At 40.7% G+C, this 21,161-nt stretch overlaps 1 protein-coding gene across 1 annotated transcript in view; it reads right to left on the bottom strand.

Moving 5' to 3' along the window:
- The window catches only part of LOC137502907 (mastermind-like protein 3), a gene marked incomplete at its 5' end in the record, with an annotated part of 30,596 nt that extends 11,540 nt beyond the window's left edge, over positions 1-19,056 (bottom strand). Inside the window, 1 exon segment of the mRNA XM_068230099.1 lies at positions 18,940-19,056. Within this exon segment, the coding sequence (XP_068086200.1) occupies positions 18,940-19,056 (117 nt within the window).
- Positions 19,057-21,161: the final 2,105 nt, after the last annotated feature.

Raw genomic sequence — 21,161 nt, 5'->3', positions numbered from 1 at the left:
GAGAAAGAACATTATAGAGAAGAAACCATGATAAATATTTATAAATAATTAGTACATATAGTTCAATAAAACATACACCATTCTACCTTACTAATCCCAGTAACATACTGTATTTCTCTGAATCCAAGACGACCATGAATGCAAGACAAAGCTCACTTTTTCCTTTAAAAAATTAAAATAGCCTTAAAAAGTGCTTTGTGAAATCATATGAATGCATTTCTTACACAGTACACATTTTTAGACTATCTTCATCTTGAAGCCAACGCCAAACACCGTATTTTCTTGCGGCTGCACAATTATTCATCAATTCCACGAGTTTCAAAGATTAAATTAAAATTGCCATCATAATAATGAAGAGAACCCATTAAAAATTTGCCAGCAATACCTGTTCCACGTGTCTACAATACGACGATCCATCAGGAAAATATTCCACCTGTCTATAAAACTGTTACTTTTACTAAGTGTCACGTACAACCAGCTGCCGCTAAAACCACATCTCGCTTGCCGGCTTAGGCAGATTTCAGCGGCTAGTGATGTACAATGAAGACGCAGACGCTGAAGTTCAACAAGTTTATTGCACCGTGGTATGGCCATTCCGCCCTGGCGTTTTTCACGCACATACCTCACAATTTAATCCTAGACTTCTTTAAAGCATTCTTGTTGCGGGACACCGAATGCATTTTTTGTACATTACGCATTTTTAAGCTGTCCTTGTCCTCACGTTAACGCGGGACTTTGGCTTTAGTTAAGTCATATTTTCTTGTGGCTGCACAATTATTATTCTTCATTTCTGTGTGTTTAATTACCAATAACTTAAAATTGGCATCATAATACTGACTAGAACCCGTTAAAAATTTGCCAGCAATACCTGCTTCATGTATCACTACAATACGACGATCCATCACGGAAATATTGCTGCTGTCCGTAAAACTGTAAATTTTATTAAGTGCCAGGTACAGTAGATGTATTATAACTCTGCCACTGAGTAGCCATGGTTTTTCTACGATTTCGATGCCATTCTGCAGACTTGAGAAGCATTTTTGTAGAGGGTAATACAAGGACATTTTTTAATCTATTCAAGGGATTGTCGCTCGCCTGTCTCCCGCCAAGTAGAATGTCATTCTCTCTTCACTACTTCTCCAGAACCAGTGACGTTACACAGAGGCAATGTACAACCAGTTGCCGTGGCTAAAGATATAGCCTACAGGCCTTATAAAGATGCGGATGTTGAAGGTCGAGTTTTATGCGCGGACGGCAAGTGAAGGGAAGCACCCTGGCTCCCGTGGTAGCTGCCAGTGTTAAGTTGCAAATGCAAGGCACCCCTTGATTTTACAAATGAGATTCCGAGAAAGAAAAATGTCTTTGATTCAGAGAAATAAGGTAATTTACACTGTAAACTGGGTTGTTAGATTCACTATTTCAATACTCTCAGGCTTGCCAACAAAGCAAGCTGCTGGTCTTCCTCTAACCTTCTCATTATGCATTGCAGAATTATTACAGGAAAATTGATTGCTGTCAACCATAACAATCATATAAAATAACAACACTTTTTATTTCAAGTATTTCACATTGCAAACTGAGTTGTAACTCCAGATGTGAACAAAAAATCACAGCCATTACAAACAGATGAACAACATACTTCCCATCCATGAGGTCACTATTGCAAATGCAAATGATTACAAAACCCTTTATACTTATGCTTTAAATTTTGAATTTACAAACAAACATTTTATTTTTTTAAACTTTTTTGCAACATTTCTTGAAATAATAATGAATAAGGATCTGGTCATGGCAAACATACTGTAGGTCTAACAAAGGCATACGATAGTGTTCCCAAGGATAAAGTCTGAGAAACCATGGTCAAAGAGAGACTGGGTACACAAACTGTAGAAATGGTGCAAGCAATGTACAACGACCAAGTCAGCAGCGTACAGACTCTGGTTGGAAAGATAGAATGGTTTAGAACTGAAACTGGACTAAGACAGGGGAGTGTGCTGTCGCCTCTTTTGTTTTTAATGGTTATAGATAAAGTTGTAAAGGAGACAAAGGAAGCATATGAAGGAGATGCAATTATTACTATTTGCAGACGATATTGTGGTCTGGGGAACAAACAGCAGAGAAGTACAAGAACAACTTGATGCAATGAACAAGAAAATTGAAAAGTATGGTATGAAAATCAGCGCAGAGAAAAGCAGGACCATGGTGATATCAAGAGGAGAAAGACAAGGGAAAGGCAGTGTGAAAATTGGTGGTCAAAGCCTCGAAATTGTGGACAGAGTCAGATACCTAGGGAGTGAATTAATGCAGAGTACAATGGAGATGAGCAAGAGGGTCCAACAGAGTGTAAGAAACCTTGTCTGGAATAAGGAAGTGTAAAGAGATAATATACACAATGTATTATGCACCCATATTGACTAATGCAGCTACGACCCGGACTATGACAAGTAGGGAGGAGAATAGAATTCAAGCCAGCGAAATGAAATATGAAAGAAGTGTGACAGGAAAGACATTTTTTTTTTTGCTAGGGGCTTTACGTCGCACCGACACAGATAGGTCTTATGGCGACGATGGGATAGGAAAGGCCTAGGAGTTGGAAGGAAGCGGCCGTGGCCTTAATTAAGGTACAGCCCCAGCATTTGCCTGGTGTGAAAATGGGAAACCACGGAAAACCATCTTCAGGGCTGCCGATAGTGGGATTCGAACCTACTATCTCCCGGATGCAAGCTCACAGCCGCGCGCCTCTACGCGCACGGCCAACTCGCCCGGTGACAGGAAAGACAGATTGAGAAATGAAGACATAGGAAAGGAGGATGGAAATGAAAACCTATATGAGAGAATTGATAGGAGTGAACCAAGATGGTTTGGACATGTAAAAGAAGATGGAGGAGAAATAAATACTAAAATAGATGATGGAAATCAAGTTCGAGGGAAAGACCTAGAACAAAGTGGATCAATTAATAAAGAAGTGTGCAAGAAGAAGAAGAAACCTGGACTGAGACAAAATGAGGGAAGAAGAATGGTGGAAGGAGAGAAGAAGATGGAGAAGTGCCATAAAAGCCCCGACCTGGCAGGAGCTGGATAGGATGATGAACAACTGATCCAATGAGACATTTCGCATCATCACAGGTGCTGTAGTTTCATCATAATAATGTGTAAGCAATGCCATTAGTTATACAGATAAGATTGGCTCTTAACACATTCACGCCCGTATCCGAGTTATTGCCTATAGCACGTGGCCGTGCTGTGGACCGTATCCGAGTTAGCCCGGATAAGCGCAACCTTGAACTAGAGTCGTTCCTACGCAGCTGAGATCTATTTTGGTCACAAATATGTGCGAGAGAGATGAAAGTAATACTCTTATGAATGCTTCTACTCACCAGAAACCACATGGCCATGGCGATTTTCCCTCCCAATGCACTTTCTTTGTTTTGTTTCTGAAGATAGTCTAGCACTCACACAACTAGCTGCGTAGTTGGTTTGTGATTGCACAAGCGTGTGTATAATCACGTTCTGAAGTATAACCATGGCGTGTAGGGACAATATAAATGATGCAAGTGATGCGAATTTACAAAGCACAGTTTTTGAGCTGCTTGAAAATTATCTTGGCCAGGGGTATACAGTCTGTATGGACAATTATTACAAATAGCGTTGGACTCGCGAAACAATTACGGGAACAGAACACTGCCGTATGTGGAACAATACGGTCAAATAGGGGTGTACCAAAAGATCTAAAGGAACACCAGGCAATTCTCAAACGGGGTAAAAAGTGAACCCGACATACAAGTACAGTCACCTCTCTCCGAAATCTCAGCTCCATCTATGTCATCAGCTCCAAGTCAATGTCCTGCAATTTTGCCGCCAAAAAGGGCACCGGTCAAGGATCCATCATTTAGGTTAGATGGGAAGAGAAAAGAGCATATTCTCTTAAAGTTTCCACCATCAAATATAGACAAGTTCCCCTGAAGAAGGTGCAAAGTGTGCTTCAAAAATAAAATTATTAGTGAAACACGCTATTTTTTTGGAATGTGTAGTGTTTCCATTCACCCAGGAAAGTGTGACATTACCTACCACACCCTACAGAGATACTAGAGGACTTATTAAGGTATGTGGAAAATTTTGTTTCCATATCTTGTTCAGTTTAGAACTTATTGTGAAAAGAATTCATTGTTGTTTGCTCTGCCACTAACAGCTGGAATAGCTGGGCCAGCCCTTTAAATAGCCGCTCAGATGATGGGCGTGAATGTGTTAATAAGCTAAAATCAATGATCTGACTTATTACCCCATAACAGACATCATCTGTTCTCATACTTAGCTGCTATCATTTCTTGACTGTTGCAGTTTGCTAACATCAAACTATGACAATGTACAGGAAGAGGGTAGGTAGCAAACATGGGAGCTTCAAGATGTGATCACAAGCCTGGAAGAAGAAGTGAGAGATGTACATGTGACAAGGTAATGTAACAAGAAAAAAAAGTTGTATATAAATACAGCAAGAAACACATAATACAATGAACATAATAACAGGTTAATTTTTGTATTGTCCTTAAGCATTTCTTTTCTATTTTCCTTCTTCCCACACCGACCTGTCATTGTGTTTGTCCTATTTTGTGTTTCTTTCATTGTTCCTATCTTTCTCCTTCCTATACATGACTTTCCATTACTTTTTTCTTTTTGTTTCATATCACACTGAGGAAGACAGGTCTTATGGCGATGATGGGATAGGACAGGGCAGGGCTAGGAATGGCAAGGAAGTTGATGATGATGACGATGCTTATTGTTTAAAGGGGACTAACATCTAGGTCATCGGCCCCTAATGGTTCAAAATGAGACGAAATGTAATGACAATTTAAAAGTCCAAAATCATCCACTGACCAGAATTCAAAATGTGATGACGAAGAATGAATGGGTGAATATGAATTTAAAACAATCTGTGGGTCCAACCTGCAATGCCCCACATTCCCAGAAACTTTCGTAAAACAATAGTATTACTGACCGAGGGACTGCTTCTAAAGCACAATCTTGAATCGAAGATGCTTGCTGTCTAAAGGGGTCCAAAATCCAGATCATCGGCCCCTCATAATGGTACTTATCGCTAGTAAAGTAGAACCATGGTATTTCTCATGTTGCGGTACTAATCAAATATAGCGTACACTCACGGTGTTCCACACATTATTGTACTATTCACAAGTGTTGTACGCCACACAGCTAACACAGACCTATGGTGTTTCTCACATAATGTCGCAACTCGTAGGCAACGCAAACCTATGGTGTTCCTCACCTAGGTGTACTAACTACAAGGACTCGTACTATCCCGTGGTGTTCCTCACATAGTGGTACTAATTACAGGCAAAGTAAGCCTGTGGTGTTCTGCATGAAGTGGTACTAATCACAGGTACTGTACAAGCTGACAGCGCACTCTGTTGCTGCTAATCACAAATCTATTTTGTACCTAACATAGTGGTACTACGCGCAAGTAAAAGCGACCCATGGTCTTCCCCGTGTGGTGGTAATAATCACAAGTAGTTTCATGGCTCTAATACAATCATCCCTTGGTGCCTCTTTTAGTCACCTCTTACGCCAGGCAGGGGATACCGTGGGTGTATTCTTCGTCTGCTTCGCCCACCCACAGGGGGATGTGTGTTTCGTCCACGAGAGCTATTTTATTTCGCTCCCCAATCCGCCACGTGGGAGTATCACCTCTCCCCCTGGTAGGCCAGCGTAGTAGGTTCGTGGGGCAAGGAAACAACCATGGCTCCAGTCCCAGAATCTGAACATGGGAAACAATGTCAAACCATCTTCAGGGTTCAAACCCACTATCTGCTGAATGTAAGCCGACAATAAGGTATGGCCAAACTTGCAGGATGAATTTCTCACACGGAGAAAAACAAAATAAAGTCAAATAAATATTAAAGTTTATTTATTCCACCTATCAATACATAAAAAGAGATTTTAATAATGAATTAAATCTGTAAATAAAATTGTACCAGGCGGTACACCTCCACGCCGCTAATTTAAAATTTGCGCCACTTGAAACTCCTCTACTGGAGGAAGTCCGAACTTTATCTAATGAGTTAATTTTCAAGTTTCCCTGAAGATGTCACTACTTGGAAATTTTGAAGTTTCTGAACTGTGTTGTTTTCGACGTATTTTTGTTTTGCTTGTAGTAAGAAGTGTGAACTTTCTCTTCTAGAGGAAACTACTGAAGAACTACAACGGTGCACCCTAGTGCAAAGTGAAAGAACTGTTTTTTTGGAGAAAATTTAATTTCAAAAGTTTGTTCTTTGCTAAATTTCTTTCAGTCATTGTTTAAGTTGGCAATATTAACCCTTTCTTTCCCCTTGTTTTGAATTTAGCCAATCCTGAATTTCTTTAATTAATTTTCCACCAATAATGTGTTTCTTCTTCATCTTGTGTAGGGGTTTTCTTTATCCACCAATAAAATGATTGTGGGCGGGTGTTTTTCTTCCTGAAACGCCTCGAACTTTCTGCGAGAGTATATAAACTGCTGATTTTAGGGTCTCTGCGCCACTTCTGTTCCATCTTTCAGTGTGTAAAGTACATAGCAGGGGGCGGGAAGCGCCCCTTTCTTCGGGCAGCAGTTCAACAATAAGGTAATGGCCGCATAATAACTTCTTTTCTTGCTAGCTCAGCAGTTTAACTCTTGGGGCGGGTTCGAAGCTTTTTCACCATGTAAATTTCCCTAAAATCTAAAGACTCTTTGTATCTATTCTCTTTTAAGCTACATATTGGGATAGAGAGTGCCTAACCCTCTCGAGCTCCCTCTCATATTGCATTGAGGTGAACTTATTTTCTCAACCGTTTCTTCCTTAACGTAATGTAAATTGTTTCCTTCTAAAAGTCACCTCTTTAGTATGGGATTAGCCCTTGCATTAACGGCCTAGCGCCAAGTAGGTTTTAAACAAAGTGTATTAGGAGTGCAAGTTCGCCTCCTCTCAAATTGATATTTTAGAGGCCATATAGTTAACTTTTCTCAATTAACAGGCCTCAGTACGTTGGGTATTTTTACCCCTGTGTTTATGTCCTTAGAGGACAACTTGAAGGTGGAGTTTGGTGTGGCGTTTGATAGGCTTAATCCTTGAGAGCAGATCGCTCTTTTGAAATTTGTTTCTGCACGCCTCGAGGAGGCTTTATAATGTAATTGGGAGCAAGTGCTCCTGGGTATGATTGGGGTCTTCTGCCCCTTTGTTGAATTCTGTATATCGTAAGGTTGGGTTAGTTGCTAAAGAATTGTGTGTCTGGCTCTCGGAGCCCAAATCCTGTAACTCTGTAATTGTACATTCTCGGTTAATAGTTTTGCTACTCTGTACCTGCCATTATTGTTATTTCTTGTTTTTGCTAAGAAAATATAACCTTGTTAAATTTTAAATTCACTTTAATTTCGTAGCCTGAGACCTGTTCACCACCCCGCACCTTCTTTCACCTCTAACTACCACGGAAAACTCCGTAACAAGTGGTAGCAGAGCGTGGTTGAATGGGTCTCAATTTAGCCCCTTTTGACGGCTAAACATTGTTTTGTTCCGAACTCTAACAATTTTTTCTGTTGCTGGAAATTTTTTATTTTTCTTTTCAAAATTGTTCTGTCGTCATGCCCGGCCCTCGCGATGTTCTCCATCTTAACTATTTGCGCAAGGAGGAGTTGATCTATGAATTAACTATTAGAAATGTGCAATCTGGAGGCACGGTTGCGGTAGACACAAACAAGCTTAGAGAGTCCCTTGATTTGCCTATTTCCATCCCCACTTTGGGAGAGAAAGAAAATGACGACTCTCTTTCCACGATCGAGAATATTACTGGGCTAGCATCTGTAGTTAGTTTTTTTGACGAAAATGATCCTTCTCCTAATCAAATTAAGCGTGTGCAAGTCAGGCTATTTCACTTTTCAAATAGAGTTAACGATCTGTTGTCTCTGAAGTTGAATGACGTTCAGAGGAAGGAAGCTAGTACGTTGCTTGAAAGTATTTCTGAATTATCCAGTAAAGTCACTCAATTGTTAACTGGGGAAGTTCCTCCCAAACCTGATCAACCCGCCACGGTGAATGTAGGTAGCGAGGAGGAGCCTCCTAAGGGAGAAGTCAATAGGAAAACCGTTGGAGCTCAAACGATCTCTGCCCCATTGGACAACGAGTCTGAACGCCGTGCATCGTTGAATAATGTACGTTCTGAATTAACTTCCTTGCCACTGAAACCTTTACCTACTATGTCACCCGGGTTCAGCAGCTTGCCTCATCCATTGGCAATGTTGCTCAGAGGTATCTCGAAGTTTTCTGTTAACACTACCAGTGAAGTTATTTCTTTCTTAAGGTTTTTAGTTGAATTTCAGGATCATGCCCTTGTTTTTTCTCTTTCTCCATGTCAGATTTTGCAAATCATCTATCCCTATGCAATAGGTATTCTCTCAGACAAAATAGTTAGAGCCATTGCCGAGCAATCATCGATTGAAGACTTCCACGCCCACTTGCTAGCTAACTTCATCCCGGCTAGGGCAAGGTCCTCCCTTATTCAGAAGTACTATTATCGGGTACAGCGCTTGGATGAAAACTTGGCAGACTTCATCCAAGATATTAAGTTTTATACTAGGGTGTTTGCTCTTCACTTCCCTGAGGATCAGATTGTACAGGCTATTGTAGAAGGAATTTCACCATCCTATAGGTCATATTTGTGTTTCGCGGCGTGCCCGCAAACCTTTTCTGAACTTGAAGCATTGGCCGTCTCAGCGGAAGGAGTTAGATACGCCGATTCCTTGCGTGTCGCGAAAGAACCCCCGCCTTCTTTTAGTAATACTCGGCCTCCACCTCGCCGATCAGTCACACTTCGTAAATGTTACGCTTGCGGGTCGCCTGACCATCTTCGGAACAAGTGTCCATTGATCAAATCCAGTAGGGCAAATAATGAAGCTGGCTCATCACAAGGCTGTTTTAAATGTGGGGCTTTCTCACATATCGCCAAGAATTGCCCAAATTCAAATAGCACCCCCTCCTGCTCAACTTCTGGTGCAACTTCCACCCATGTCAATAATAATAAGTGACTAGCGGCTTCGGCTGAGCCGACTAATTCTGCTTCCCAAGGCTCAGCCCCTGGCAAACAGGTCGTAAATTCAGGGAACATTCAGTCTTCAAATTCATCTTTTGAATGCCCCAAAGAGTGTCTTAGGATTGCGGCAGATACCCCCGCACCTGTTCCTTTTCTTAAAATTGAATTAAATAATGAGCCTATAGAGCTCTATTAGATTCAGGCAGTGTTTGTTCAATTATTTCGGATCAATGGTATTCAAAATTGAAATCTGTTTGTAAACTACCTGACTATGGCTCATCCCTTGTTCAATATGTTTCGGCTAATTCATCTCCATTAGAAATTCTCGGTTCTGTAAATGTCAAAATTCGTATTTTTAAATTTACATGGAAAATTAAATTGTTTGTGGCCAAGCACTTGTCTTGCCCCATTATATTGGGAGCTGACTTCATTTCTCACTCTGGTCTTGTGCTCGATCTTCAGAGTAGGTCGTGCACTTTCAAATTTGCTTCCAATTGTAAAATCCCCTTGTTAAAATGTAATTCCGCATCATGATCATCTATTTCGCCTACCCAGGATGAAATGTTGTTAGACCTTAGACATCTACCTGAGGAGCAGGCTGATAGTATTCGTAAGTTGTGTCAGTCATTTCCAGAGGTGTTCTCTGATACTCTTGGTGTTACTGATCTTATCGAATACAAAATTGAGGTCACGGATTCGATTCCTGTCCGTTTTCCACCTTATAGGCTATCTCCTCCTAAAATGAAGGCTCTGAAAGAAATCATCGATCAGATGTTGAAGGATGGTATTATTAGGCCCTCTAAGTCGGCGTATTCTTGGCCTATTTTTCTAGTCCCGAAACCCCAAGGGGGCTTCAGGCCTGTCATTGATTATAGGGCTCTCAATCGGAAGGTGGTGTTACAATCTGTGCCCCTTCCCGACCTTCATTCTTGTTTTTCATGGTTCCGTAAGGCCAAGTTCTTCACCATCTTGGATTTGAATCAGGCCTACAATCAAATTCCCCTAGCGGAAGAGTCTAAACATCTTACAGCGTTTGCCACGGACTGGAATTTATACGAATACAACCGCGTGCCTTTCGGGCTCCCCACGGGAGCAGCTGTACTCACTAGGCTGCTAGATAGGGTCTTCTCTGACATCAAATTTGAGTACTTGTATCACTACTTGGATGATGTCGTATTTTCGGAGACCTTTGAAGAACACCTAGATCATCTGCGAGAAGTTCTCAATCGCCTTCGTAAGGCTGGGTTAACTGTTAAGTTGTCCAAGGTTGCTTTTGCTAAGCCCTCCATGTCATTCCTAGGGCATATTGTGTCACCTGATGGTGTTGCAGTCGATCATTCTAGAACACAGGCCATCCGTGATTTTAAACCTCCCAAGGACATCAAAGGTATCGCCAGGTTCATTGGTATGGTGAATTTCTTCAGGAAGTTTATTCCTAACTTCGCTAATAGAGCGGCGCCCTTGAACCTTCTTCGTAGGAAAGGCATCAAATTTGAGTGGGGACCTTCTCAACAAGCCGCTTTTGAAGATCTTAAATTAGCTCTCTGTAATGCCCCTGTACTTGCTATGCCTGATTTCTCGAAGAAATTCATCGTCCAAACTGACGCGTCGTCGTCAGCAGTAGCTGCAGTCCTTCTTCAAGAGACTGAACTAGGGAGGCGACCCATCGCCTATGCATCTAGGACTCTATCGGCTCAAGAAGCCAAGTATTCTATCTATGAGCTCGAAGGTTTGGCAGTCTTATTTGCCTTAGAAAAGTTCCGTCTCTATCTGGAACATGTCAAATTCGACCTGGAGACAGATAATCAAGCCTTAAGCTGGGTCTTAGGTAGGCCGCGTCGTACTGGTCGTATAGCCCGTTGGGCCATCCGTATTTCTGCCTTCCAATTCGATGTTAGGCATATAAGAGGTACCGAAAATGTTATTGCTGATGGACTCAGCCGTATGTTTTCCAACGACGTCGAGACCCATGAACCGGTCGACAGTTCATCACCTCCCGAGTCCATACTATCTGATGTTAATGCCATCTTAACAGATGCTCCCATGCTCTTTAGGGATATCGAGAAATACCAACGTGAAGATCCGACGCTGGCTCCGATAATGGAAACCCTTTCTTCTGGGGAACATGTCGTCCCTTATGTACTGAGGAATGGTGTTTTATGTTGCCCTTCGAGGCATGATAAGATGATGAAAGTCGTTGTTCCAGCTGTTCTCGTACCTATGATCTTCAAGTACTATCATGAGACCCCATTGGGGGGGCATCTTGGAATCTTTAAAACTCGTGAAAAGATTCGTGAAAGGTTCATCTGGAAAGGTATGGACGGTGAAATCCGTGAACTAGTAAAAGCTTGTAAATCTTGTTTGCTTAGTAAACCCGCCATGTCCACCAAGGTAGGCCTGTTGTCTTCTCACCAAGCGTCGCGCCCCATGGAACGCCTGTATATTGATTATGTAGGACCCTTCCCCCAGTCAAAGGGAAATGCCAACAAGTTCATCTTTGTATGCGTAGATGGTTTTACAAGATTTTCCTGGTTATTTCCGACTAAGCTGGCTACCGCTCAGTCCACCATTACTTGCCTAAATTCTATTTTTGCTTCTTTTGGTCCGTGCCAATATATTGTATCTGATAATGCTAAGGCTTTTACATCTAATTTATTTCGTAAATTCTACTTTGACCTGTTCATCTCTCATGTGACAACTTCTGCTTATTAAACCATCTCTGGCTGAACGGGTTAATCGTGATCTCAGGTCCGCGCTTATCGCCTATCATCATGAAGATCATTCTAGGTGGGACACATCCCTGCATTGGTTAGCTTTTGCTTTGAATTCGGCGGTTAATGAATCTCACAAGTTTACTCCAGCTTCTTTGATGTTCAAGTTTGTTCCCAACACGCCGCTCTCTAACCTCTGGTCTCTGAGTGACATTCTACCTGAGACAATAGATCCGGACAACATTAAAGATCTTTGGAAGAAGGCTAAAGCCAATCTTAAAGTGTCTCATGAAAAGGTTAGGGAAAGATATGATCGTGGACGGAGACCCACCCATTTGAAGGTAGGTGACCAGGTGATGGTCAAGAATTTTGTTCCCGCGGGCAAGCTTGCCCCCAGATTTCATGGGCCGTGTATCATTCTCGATTTCCTTACGCCGGTTACGTTGTTATTAAGTAATCCAGCCACCGAGAGGATATTTAGGGTTCACCTGTCACAGGTGAAACCGGTGTAATTTCTGTGCTAACTTGCTTCATATAATTTTGAAAGAAATAGGAAGGTTTTTTTTTTTTTTTTTTTTTTTGAGGGGTTTCACTTTTAAGGCCTTCTGCCTTTGGAATCTGTTTCTTTTTTGTGTAATTATTTTTGTAAACCTCCCCCGCACAGTTAAACTGCCATCCTGTCCTTGCCACGGCCATTACCACGCTCCCGTCTCCTGCTCCACTACACACAGTGGCTTATAAAATGCCATGGATATCTGCACGCCGCTGGCCCCTCAACCTCTCCACAAAGCCTGTGCCCTCAAAAAAATGATGATGGTCCAACAAAATTCTGCCGCCTAGCTTTAATGTTTCAGTGCCCCCGCAGCCGCGCGGCGCCGTGCCGCGACTGGGATAGAGGAAGGGCCCCCTCTTCTCCAGCGAGGACGATATGTGCACGGCAAGCCGGAGCCCTCCTCCCGGCCAAGGCTGATGTGCGGCGCACAACCTGTAACTGGCCCGCGGCCTGCATGTTCACCGCGGGCGCGGCGTGCTTCAACTCCACTGCTCCTCTCATAGTGCGGGCGAGCGGTATCTCAGGGTACTTGAGGGGTCCGAGCGGCCGCCTTTGAACTCAAGCAGCAGCGACCGGTCTGGCCATCAAACTTAACCAACATCGAAATATTTAATCAACTACATGGACATTTACCATCAGCAACTACTACACTTGGGAATTCTACTGCAATATTTGGTGGACTTAGAAAAATTTTCTTTACTTTCAAGTATTAAAAGGTTTTTTTTCTTCTGAATTCAACTTCTACAAACATAAAGACATTACTTCACCAGTTACTACAAGAATTTTGAAATTGAATCAAACCAAATTTAGAAAATTTTTTAAATGCTTCTGCAATTAATCTTCATATCAACATCATAACTTGGACCCTGTTTTCAAACAAATTTCATGTGTCACCCCTGGAGGAACTTTTGGGGGGGGGGAGGTCTGTACCAGGCGGTACACCTCCACGCCGCTAATTTAAAATTTGCGCCACTTGAAACTCCTCTATTGGAGGAAGTCCGAACTTTATCTAATGAGTTAATTTTCAAGTTTCCCTGAAGATGTCACTACTTGGAAATTTTGAAGTTTCTGAACTGTGTTGTTTTCGACGTATTTTTGTTTTGCTTGTAGTAAGAAGTGTGAACTTTCTCTTCTAGAGGACACTACTGAAGAACTACAACGGTGCACCCTAGTGCAAAGTGAAAGAACTGTTTTTTTGGAGAAAATTTAATTTCAAAAGTTTGTTCTTTGCTAAATTTCTTTCAGTCATTGTTTAAGTTGGCAATATTAACCCTTTCTTTCCCCTTGTTTTGAATTTAGCCAATCCCGAATTTCTTTAATTAATTTTCCACCAATAATGTGTTTCTTCTTCATCTTGTGTAGGGGTTTTCTTTATCCACCAATAAAATGATTGTGGGCGGGTGTTTTTCTTCCTGAAACGCCTCGAACTTTCTGCGAGAGTATATAAACTGCTGATTTTAGGGTCTCTGCGCCACTTCTGTTCCATCTTTCAGTGTGTAAAGTACATAGCAGGGGGCGGGAAGCGCCCCTTTCTTCGGGCAGCAGTTCAACAATAAGGTAATGGCCGCATAATAACTTCTTTTCCTGCTAGCTCAGCAGTTTAACTCTTGGGGCGGGTCCGAAGCTTTTTCACCATGTAACTTTCCCTAAAATGTAAAGACTCTTTGTATCTATTCTCTTTTAAGCTACATATTGGGATAGAGAGTGCCTAACCCTCTCGAGCTCCTTCTCATATTGCATTGAGGTGAACTTATTTTCTCAACCGTTTCTTCCTGAACGTAATGTAAATTGTTTCCTTCTAAAAGTCACCTCTTTAGTATGGGATTAGCCCTTGCATTAACGGCCTAGCGCCAAGTAGGTTTTAAACAAAGTGTATTAGGAGCGCAAGTTCGCCTCCTCTCAAATTGATATTTTAGAGGCCATATAGTTAACTTTTCTCAATTAATAGGCCTCAGTAGGTTGGGTATTTTTACCCCTGTGTTTATGTCCTTAGAGGACAACTTGAAGGTGGAGTTTGGTGTGGCCTTTGATAGGCTTAATCCTTGAGAGCAGATCGCTCTTTTGAAATTTGTTTCTGCGCGCCTCGAGGAGGCTTTATAATGTAATTGGGAGCAAGTGCTCCTGGGTATGATTGGGGTCTTCTGCCCCTTTGTTGAATTCTGTATATCGTAAGGTTGGGCTAGTTACTAAAGAATTGTGTGTCTGGCTCTCGGAGCCCAAATCCTGTAACTCTGTAATTGTACATTCTCGGTTAATAGTTTTGCTACTCTGTACCTGCCATTATTGTTATTTCTTGTTTTTGCTAAGAAAATATAACCTTGTTAAATTTTAAATTCACTTTAATTTCGTAGCCTGAGACCTGTTCACCACCCCGCACCTTCTTTCACCTCTAACTACCACGGAAAACTCCGTAACAAAAATTATAGGGACATGTTTTGCCCTTTAATTAAGGGCATCTTCAGCCTTAATCTCAAACTGAAAGATAATTAATCAGGTACCTGATTGTAATTAAATTACATATGAATGTGAAGATGATGTTGGAAATGAACGAAATGGTTGACAATAGTTATGAAATTCTTAATATGAGGCCTTAATAAAGTCTAAAATACAAATAGTCGTGAATTTATACATATTCTTGAATGTCCTTGTTTAAAAATTGGTAACAAATTGTATACTGGTAGTTTTATAAGAAGAAAGTAAATTTTGCAAAGTGGCGTCCTGTGGAGGTTGAGGGCGTTAGAGGAAACTTTTGGATCTTAAACAGATTGAATGTCACAATAATAATAAAAAGGTAGTTGATAATTCCAAATGGAGTATTAATACATATTAAAGCTGGTAAAGAGACGTTTCCGTTGTTCACTTCAAGTGAGGTTTATAATAAATTGTTACGTTGAAACAAGTATAGCGGGGCCTTTTGATGGTTGAGGGCGTTAGAGAAAATTTATTGGGTGTTAAACAGTTCAAACATTAGGATAATGATGAAGAATGTAGTTAATAACTTAGAATGGAGTTTAAACACAATATTAAAAAATTAGTAAAGAGACGTTTCTGAAGTGATAAAACTGTAGTCTTCTAGAAGCACGAGAGAAGAAGAGTGCTTGAAGGTAAGTTGCTGTGTTAAAAGTTAGCTGGAAGGAACGGCTGTAGTCTCTTGTATAGAGTCGTAAGGGAAGTTTGGATTGAAGTCTCTTTATTAATGTTGAAAGTGGTTGACGTAAAGAAGAGTTAGAGAGAAAACGTTGTGTGTAATTGGATCCGTAGATTCATGACACGAAAGGGATTGTGTCTGCAAAGGCGAACATTTGTCAGAGAATGCCACGTGATTTCAGTGACAAAATCATAGATTTTCATCGCCATGTGATAGCAATGTGGATGAAAAACAATTACCTCTTATCTCAAATTGGCAATGCAGATCAAACCCCGACTTCGACCTGCCATGCAACATCACCATCAACAAGAAGGGAGAATCTAGCGAAGTTTCCCAAAGGCAATCATGTATGGGTTCAAAAGAAAGGAAGGATGGATATAGCTCTTGTCCAGGACTGGGTCCATACGGTGTGGGGAGCACGGCAAGGGGCACTGCTTCAACGCCCAGCAATGCTAGTGTGGGACAGTTTCCGCGGACACTTGGTGGAAGACACAAAGGCACGTCTTCAGGAAATTAAAACTGATCTCATAATTTCTGGTGGACTTGCACATTGTCAACAGCCCTTAGATGTTTCCATCAACAAGCCCTTCAAGAACAACATACGTAAATTGTATGCCGAATGGATAGCAGGAGGGGAGCATGAGCTGAAGCCAGCAAGCAAGACAAAAGAGGCCATCAGCTGAACTCGTCTGTGATTAGGTTATGCGGGCATGGGTAATGGTGTCGACAGACACCATTGTGTAGAGTTTTATGAAGACGGGCATCGCAAATGCGTTGGACGGAAGCCAGAATGATGCAGTATGGAATGGTGACCACAATGATGCGCGCGGGAATAGCTTGGAGATTGAAGGCCGTGACAATGAATAGGGTAAGTATGCCAGTTGTCTTGTTTCAATAGCCTAATGCAAATTTTAAGTTTTTTCAAGAATACGATCTGTAGCACACAAATCCCTGCATATATCATGCACCGAAAATGTTCACACTTATTATTGGTCAAAAAAGTACGAGTTATATTTGAGCAAATACAGTATGTTTTCCATGGAATTGCTTGTTGTACTCTTGTTGTTGTAGCTGTTGTTGTTGGGTAATTATGTTTTAACTTTATTATCACACTACTTTAACCCTATAACTGCTGCAGGTTTATATGTCATATGCTGCAGTTATTTTCCTCAATGTACACCATGGAAATAAAACCATACCCGTAATCACATATTAATCCTAATAAATCCATATTATACACCAACAGAAAGCTGCAAGACTGATCTACATGAAGATGACAGAAATAACAAAAAATTGTCTCGATTTCTAATTAATTATCGTAAAATACAGTTATAAAATTTTTCGAACAAAGGAAATTGCTGACACATTTTGCTCTAACAAAATAATTTCTAATAGATCATTTTTTTTTATTATTTTTTTTTTGCTAGTTGCTTTACGTCGCACCGACACAGAGAGGTCTTATGGCGACCATGGGACAGGAAAGGCCTGGGAATGGGAGGGAAGCAGCCGTAGCCTTAATTAAGGTACAGCCCCAGAATTTGCCTGGTGTGAAACAAACTGGAGGAGGCTCGTACACAACCGCACCCGGCTTGCTGGAGCGAAGAAATGATGATGATGATGATGATGATGATGATGATGATGGTTATGTTTGTGTTTTTTACATTATGACAAGTTGAAACCCTTCAAGATCAAGTCTATTGTATGAACTTTTAATGTGCTGTTTTCCCTAGAACATTTCTATAAACTTTATATTCTTTTTCAAGACTGAAGAAGGCCCAATAGGGCTGAAACACGTATATTTAATAGTGGTTTTTAATCAACATTTGTGTACTGACGAAGGTGGACTACTAAAACTAGATATTTTCTTTACTCATAGGATATAAACTTTATGGTTTTGATCCGTATTAAATTTTGATCACAATAATAACTAAACCTATGTCGTAATGGTCCACCTTTTCAGTACAATATTATGCAATGTTTAAATTACTTTTTAAATCCAGGAACTAGTTTCGGCCTTGGCTGGCCATCATCAGCCTTAACGCAAAACTGTACAAACACATCCAATAACTAAAACAAATGTACAAACAAACACATACAAATGATGTTAAAACGTGTGAAAAACATCTGGGATGAACTATGTGTACAACACGTAAAATATGATGAAATTAAAATCAAGCTCTAAAATTCTTAGATGCGCTGCATCATGTTAAAATGTTCCATTAGTGCTTGTTGTTAAAATATCATTAAAATGCTGAAAAGTTCCTCTGTTGGAAACTATCAATGGTTGAATCAAGGGCAGCACACAAAGATATGATTAAATACCTGGCCCGTTTTTAGATTGCAGCTGGTAGAGATTCTCAATTCAATGCAGTGTCCATGAAGTTAACCTTTCGTTGCGGCATATGGTGCATGACCTACTGTTGTGTGCCTCATGAGGTAAACTTCATGTACACCGCAGTGAAATGCGAATCTTTACCAGCTGCAATCTAAGAACGTGCCAGGTATTTAATCATATCTTCGTGTGCCATCCTTGATTAAACCACTGACAAGTTCCAACAGAAGAACTTTTCATCATTTTCATGATATGTTAAAAGAAACACTAATTGACCATTTTAACATGATGAAACGCATCTAAGAATTTGAGAGCCTGATTTAAATTTCGTCACATTTTACATGTTGTGCACATAGTTCATCCCAGATGTTTTTAACACCTTTTAACGTCATGTGTGTGTGTTTCTATATTTCCTTTAGTTATTAGATGTGTTTGTACAGTTTTGCATTAAGGCTGATGATGGCCAGCCAAGGCTGAAACTAGTTCCTGGATTTAAAATGTAATTTAAACATTGCATAATATAGTATTGAAAAGGTGGACCATTATGACATAGGTTTAGTTAGTTTTCTTTACTGTTAGGTCAATACCAAACAATTATGAGATTCTTAAACTGCTGTGTACCGGAACACAAGGACACGATATTGGACTTGAGACTTCTACTGGGCACAAAACCAGAATGGACATGGACAGAAAGACCAAAAGGGTGGGGGAAAACAACATGCAGGAGGAGGCAAAAGATGGGGATCATGGAAGAAGAGGAGAACTGGGAAAATTAACACACATCAACCAAAATGGCAGAGCTCAATGACAGAGAAGGGTACAACAGGATAAAAAAGCACCAGTGGAGGAGACAAAACAGCATACTAAAAATCTCAGCTGATGAACAGGAGAGGACAGAAAGGAGGAAGAGGTTCTGGGAGGAGAAGAAAACCCAAATCATGACAGAATTACCGGTGGTCCTACAGAGACTGCAACAAAGGAAGAATGAAAAAAAAATCTATAAACTGTAGGATACAAGGATTCAAAACCACACTTCTCCTGTATTTATTTCAAAGCAACGTTCATCTAATTTCTGCCCCCTCTTCCTCTGGCTTTCAATGACTGCACTTCAACATGTATAAAATACACCAAACCAGAATCTCACCTGCAGAGTTATTTGGTTAGAGAAGTCCTCCATTTTATTCTTTATTTCCTGTTCTTCCTGCTCACAAGCTTTCTCACACCTTTCCTCCTTCGGATCATCGTCAATATCTGGAACAACCTGAAAAGCAACCCAACAATACTATCTCAAACACAAAATTCAAAATAGAATGAAGGACATGTTATTGACAGACAAGATGAAAACAATGCAATTTGTAACTTACTGTACTGTAGTATATAGAGTTTTAAATACAAATATTTAACAAAGCTGTGCAAATACATGAAAGAAACATTTTCATTTCAAAATTTCTCTTCTTAAAATTAGGGTGCAGGGATTATTCAGTAGAGGGAATTAATCACGTACTCCAGATTCATACAGTCCCTTGAAAGTGTGGTCAAATATATACTGTGTAGGTCCTATATATGTAAAGCCAGGAACCAATTTTAAAAGACACAAGAAAGTAATCCCTGTGTTACTGAAGGATATTCCCATTCAAATAAACAAAAAACTGTTCCAATTCCTCTCACTTCTAAAAAAAAAAAACCTTTCAAATGTTTCTAGTTGAAAAAACAAAATATCATCATGACCTTTTTATTCATCAGTGTACTTTAATAGCAATTATGAAATAAGATAGTCGGTAATTTGCTTGTGAACTATGAATTCTAAAGCTTTTGACAATATGCATAAGATGCTAATCGGCCGATAGTCACCGACGTCCTTCGCCAGTCTTATTTTCGGAAGCGGGCGAACTATGGCCATTTTCCATATTTCCGGATAAGTCCCCTGTTGCAGTGAGTAATTAAAAATATTCACCAATGGATAAATGATGTGGTGGAGAATTTTCATGAGCATTTCATGGCCTATATTATCTACACCCCTAGCCCTGGTCTTGATGCGTTTTATTGAGTCAATCACTTCTTGCGGTGTGACGTGACTGAAGTAAAATTGATCTCTTTGTGGAGATGGCGTATTATCATACGTATTAATAGTTTTCTCCTTTACGACCGGATTAATTCCCGTTGGCGAAATGAAATGGTCGTTTAATTCATCTACGTTAACATTTAGTTCATCGTTAGATTTCTGGTTATTGATACCAAAATATTTCATAGATTTCCACATCGTCGCAGGGCGTACGTCAGGTCTAATCAAGTTATGGGCGTAATGTAGTCTAGCGCTTCGAATTTTAGAGGTCGTTTTATAACGCAGTGTTTTATAAGTCTGGTGGTTCACTTCCGTTGGGTAGTGCTTGTATCGTCTATGAGCAGCGTCTTGTTTAGCCATTAAGTGGCAAATTTCGTCATCTATCCATGGCTTAGGAGCTCTGGAACCTTTTTCCGTATGCAATGGGGCGTGCCGATCGTAGAGTTGCGTTACTAGGTTATTAAATGTTGAGACCATTTCCTGTAGATTATTGGCGCGATTTATCTCCATCCACGGCACGGAAAGAGCATCTTCTTCTAATTTATCTGCGTCAATTCGTCTGAGGTCCCTGAATGATAATATTTTCGACCTTGGTTTCGGAATTTGTAATTGGTAGGACAGGTAGATTATGTCATGTCCAGATAGCCCCGGGGCTGATGTCTGTCCATGTTGCAGGACTTTCGCTGAATTGTTTGTTATTATTAGATCGAGAAGGGTGTGACTGCTATTAGTGTGGTGGGTTGGTCCGAGAGGTGAAATTGTCATGTTACATGCTTCGAAAATGTTACGAAACTGTCGAGTTGAAGCTGCGGTACTGTCTAACAAATTTGTGTTGAATTCGCTCATTACAATAACGTATTCATAGTCTGGCAGAAGGTTTTGTATTTCAGTCTCAAGGTCGGTCAAATACCCTACTTTCGGAGGCTTGTAAACTACTCCTAGCAAGCATTTCGTTCTAGACAGTGTTATCTCTATAAACAAAAACTCTGGTTTATGTTCATACTGTGAAGGTGAATGGCTAATTACTTGAGGGTTGAGGTCTCTGGCAACATAAGCAGCCACCCCCCCCCCCCCCCCGCCTTTCCCCTCGCGGTCATTTCGTAGAAGGACGTACCCGTCTATGTCAACAGCTGAACTGGGGCATTTGCTGCTCAGCCACGTTTCGGTTTCGGACATAAGAATTGCATGGAACTGGCGCGTAGAAAACAGGTTATGCATTTCATCCATGCGCGTTTGGGAGAGCAAAGACTGCACATTACAGTGACAAACATTAAGAGCTCTTGGAAATTGGTCCACGGTTTCCT

The sequence above is a fragment of the Anabrus simplex genome, chromosome 13 (assembly GCF_040414725.1).
Source record: "Anabrus simplex isolate iqAnaSimp1 chromosome 13, ASM4041472v1, whole genome shotgun sequence".
Classification (NCBI taxonomy): Eukaryota; Metazoa; Arthropoda; class Insecta; order Orthoptera; family Tettigoniidae; genus Anabrus; species Anabrus simplex.
Note: the sequence above shows the minus strand (reverse complement) of the source record. Positions and strands in the feature narration are given on the sequence as shown.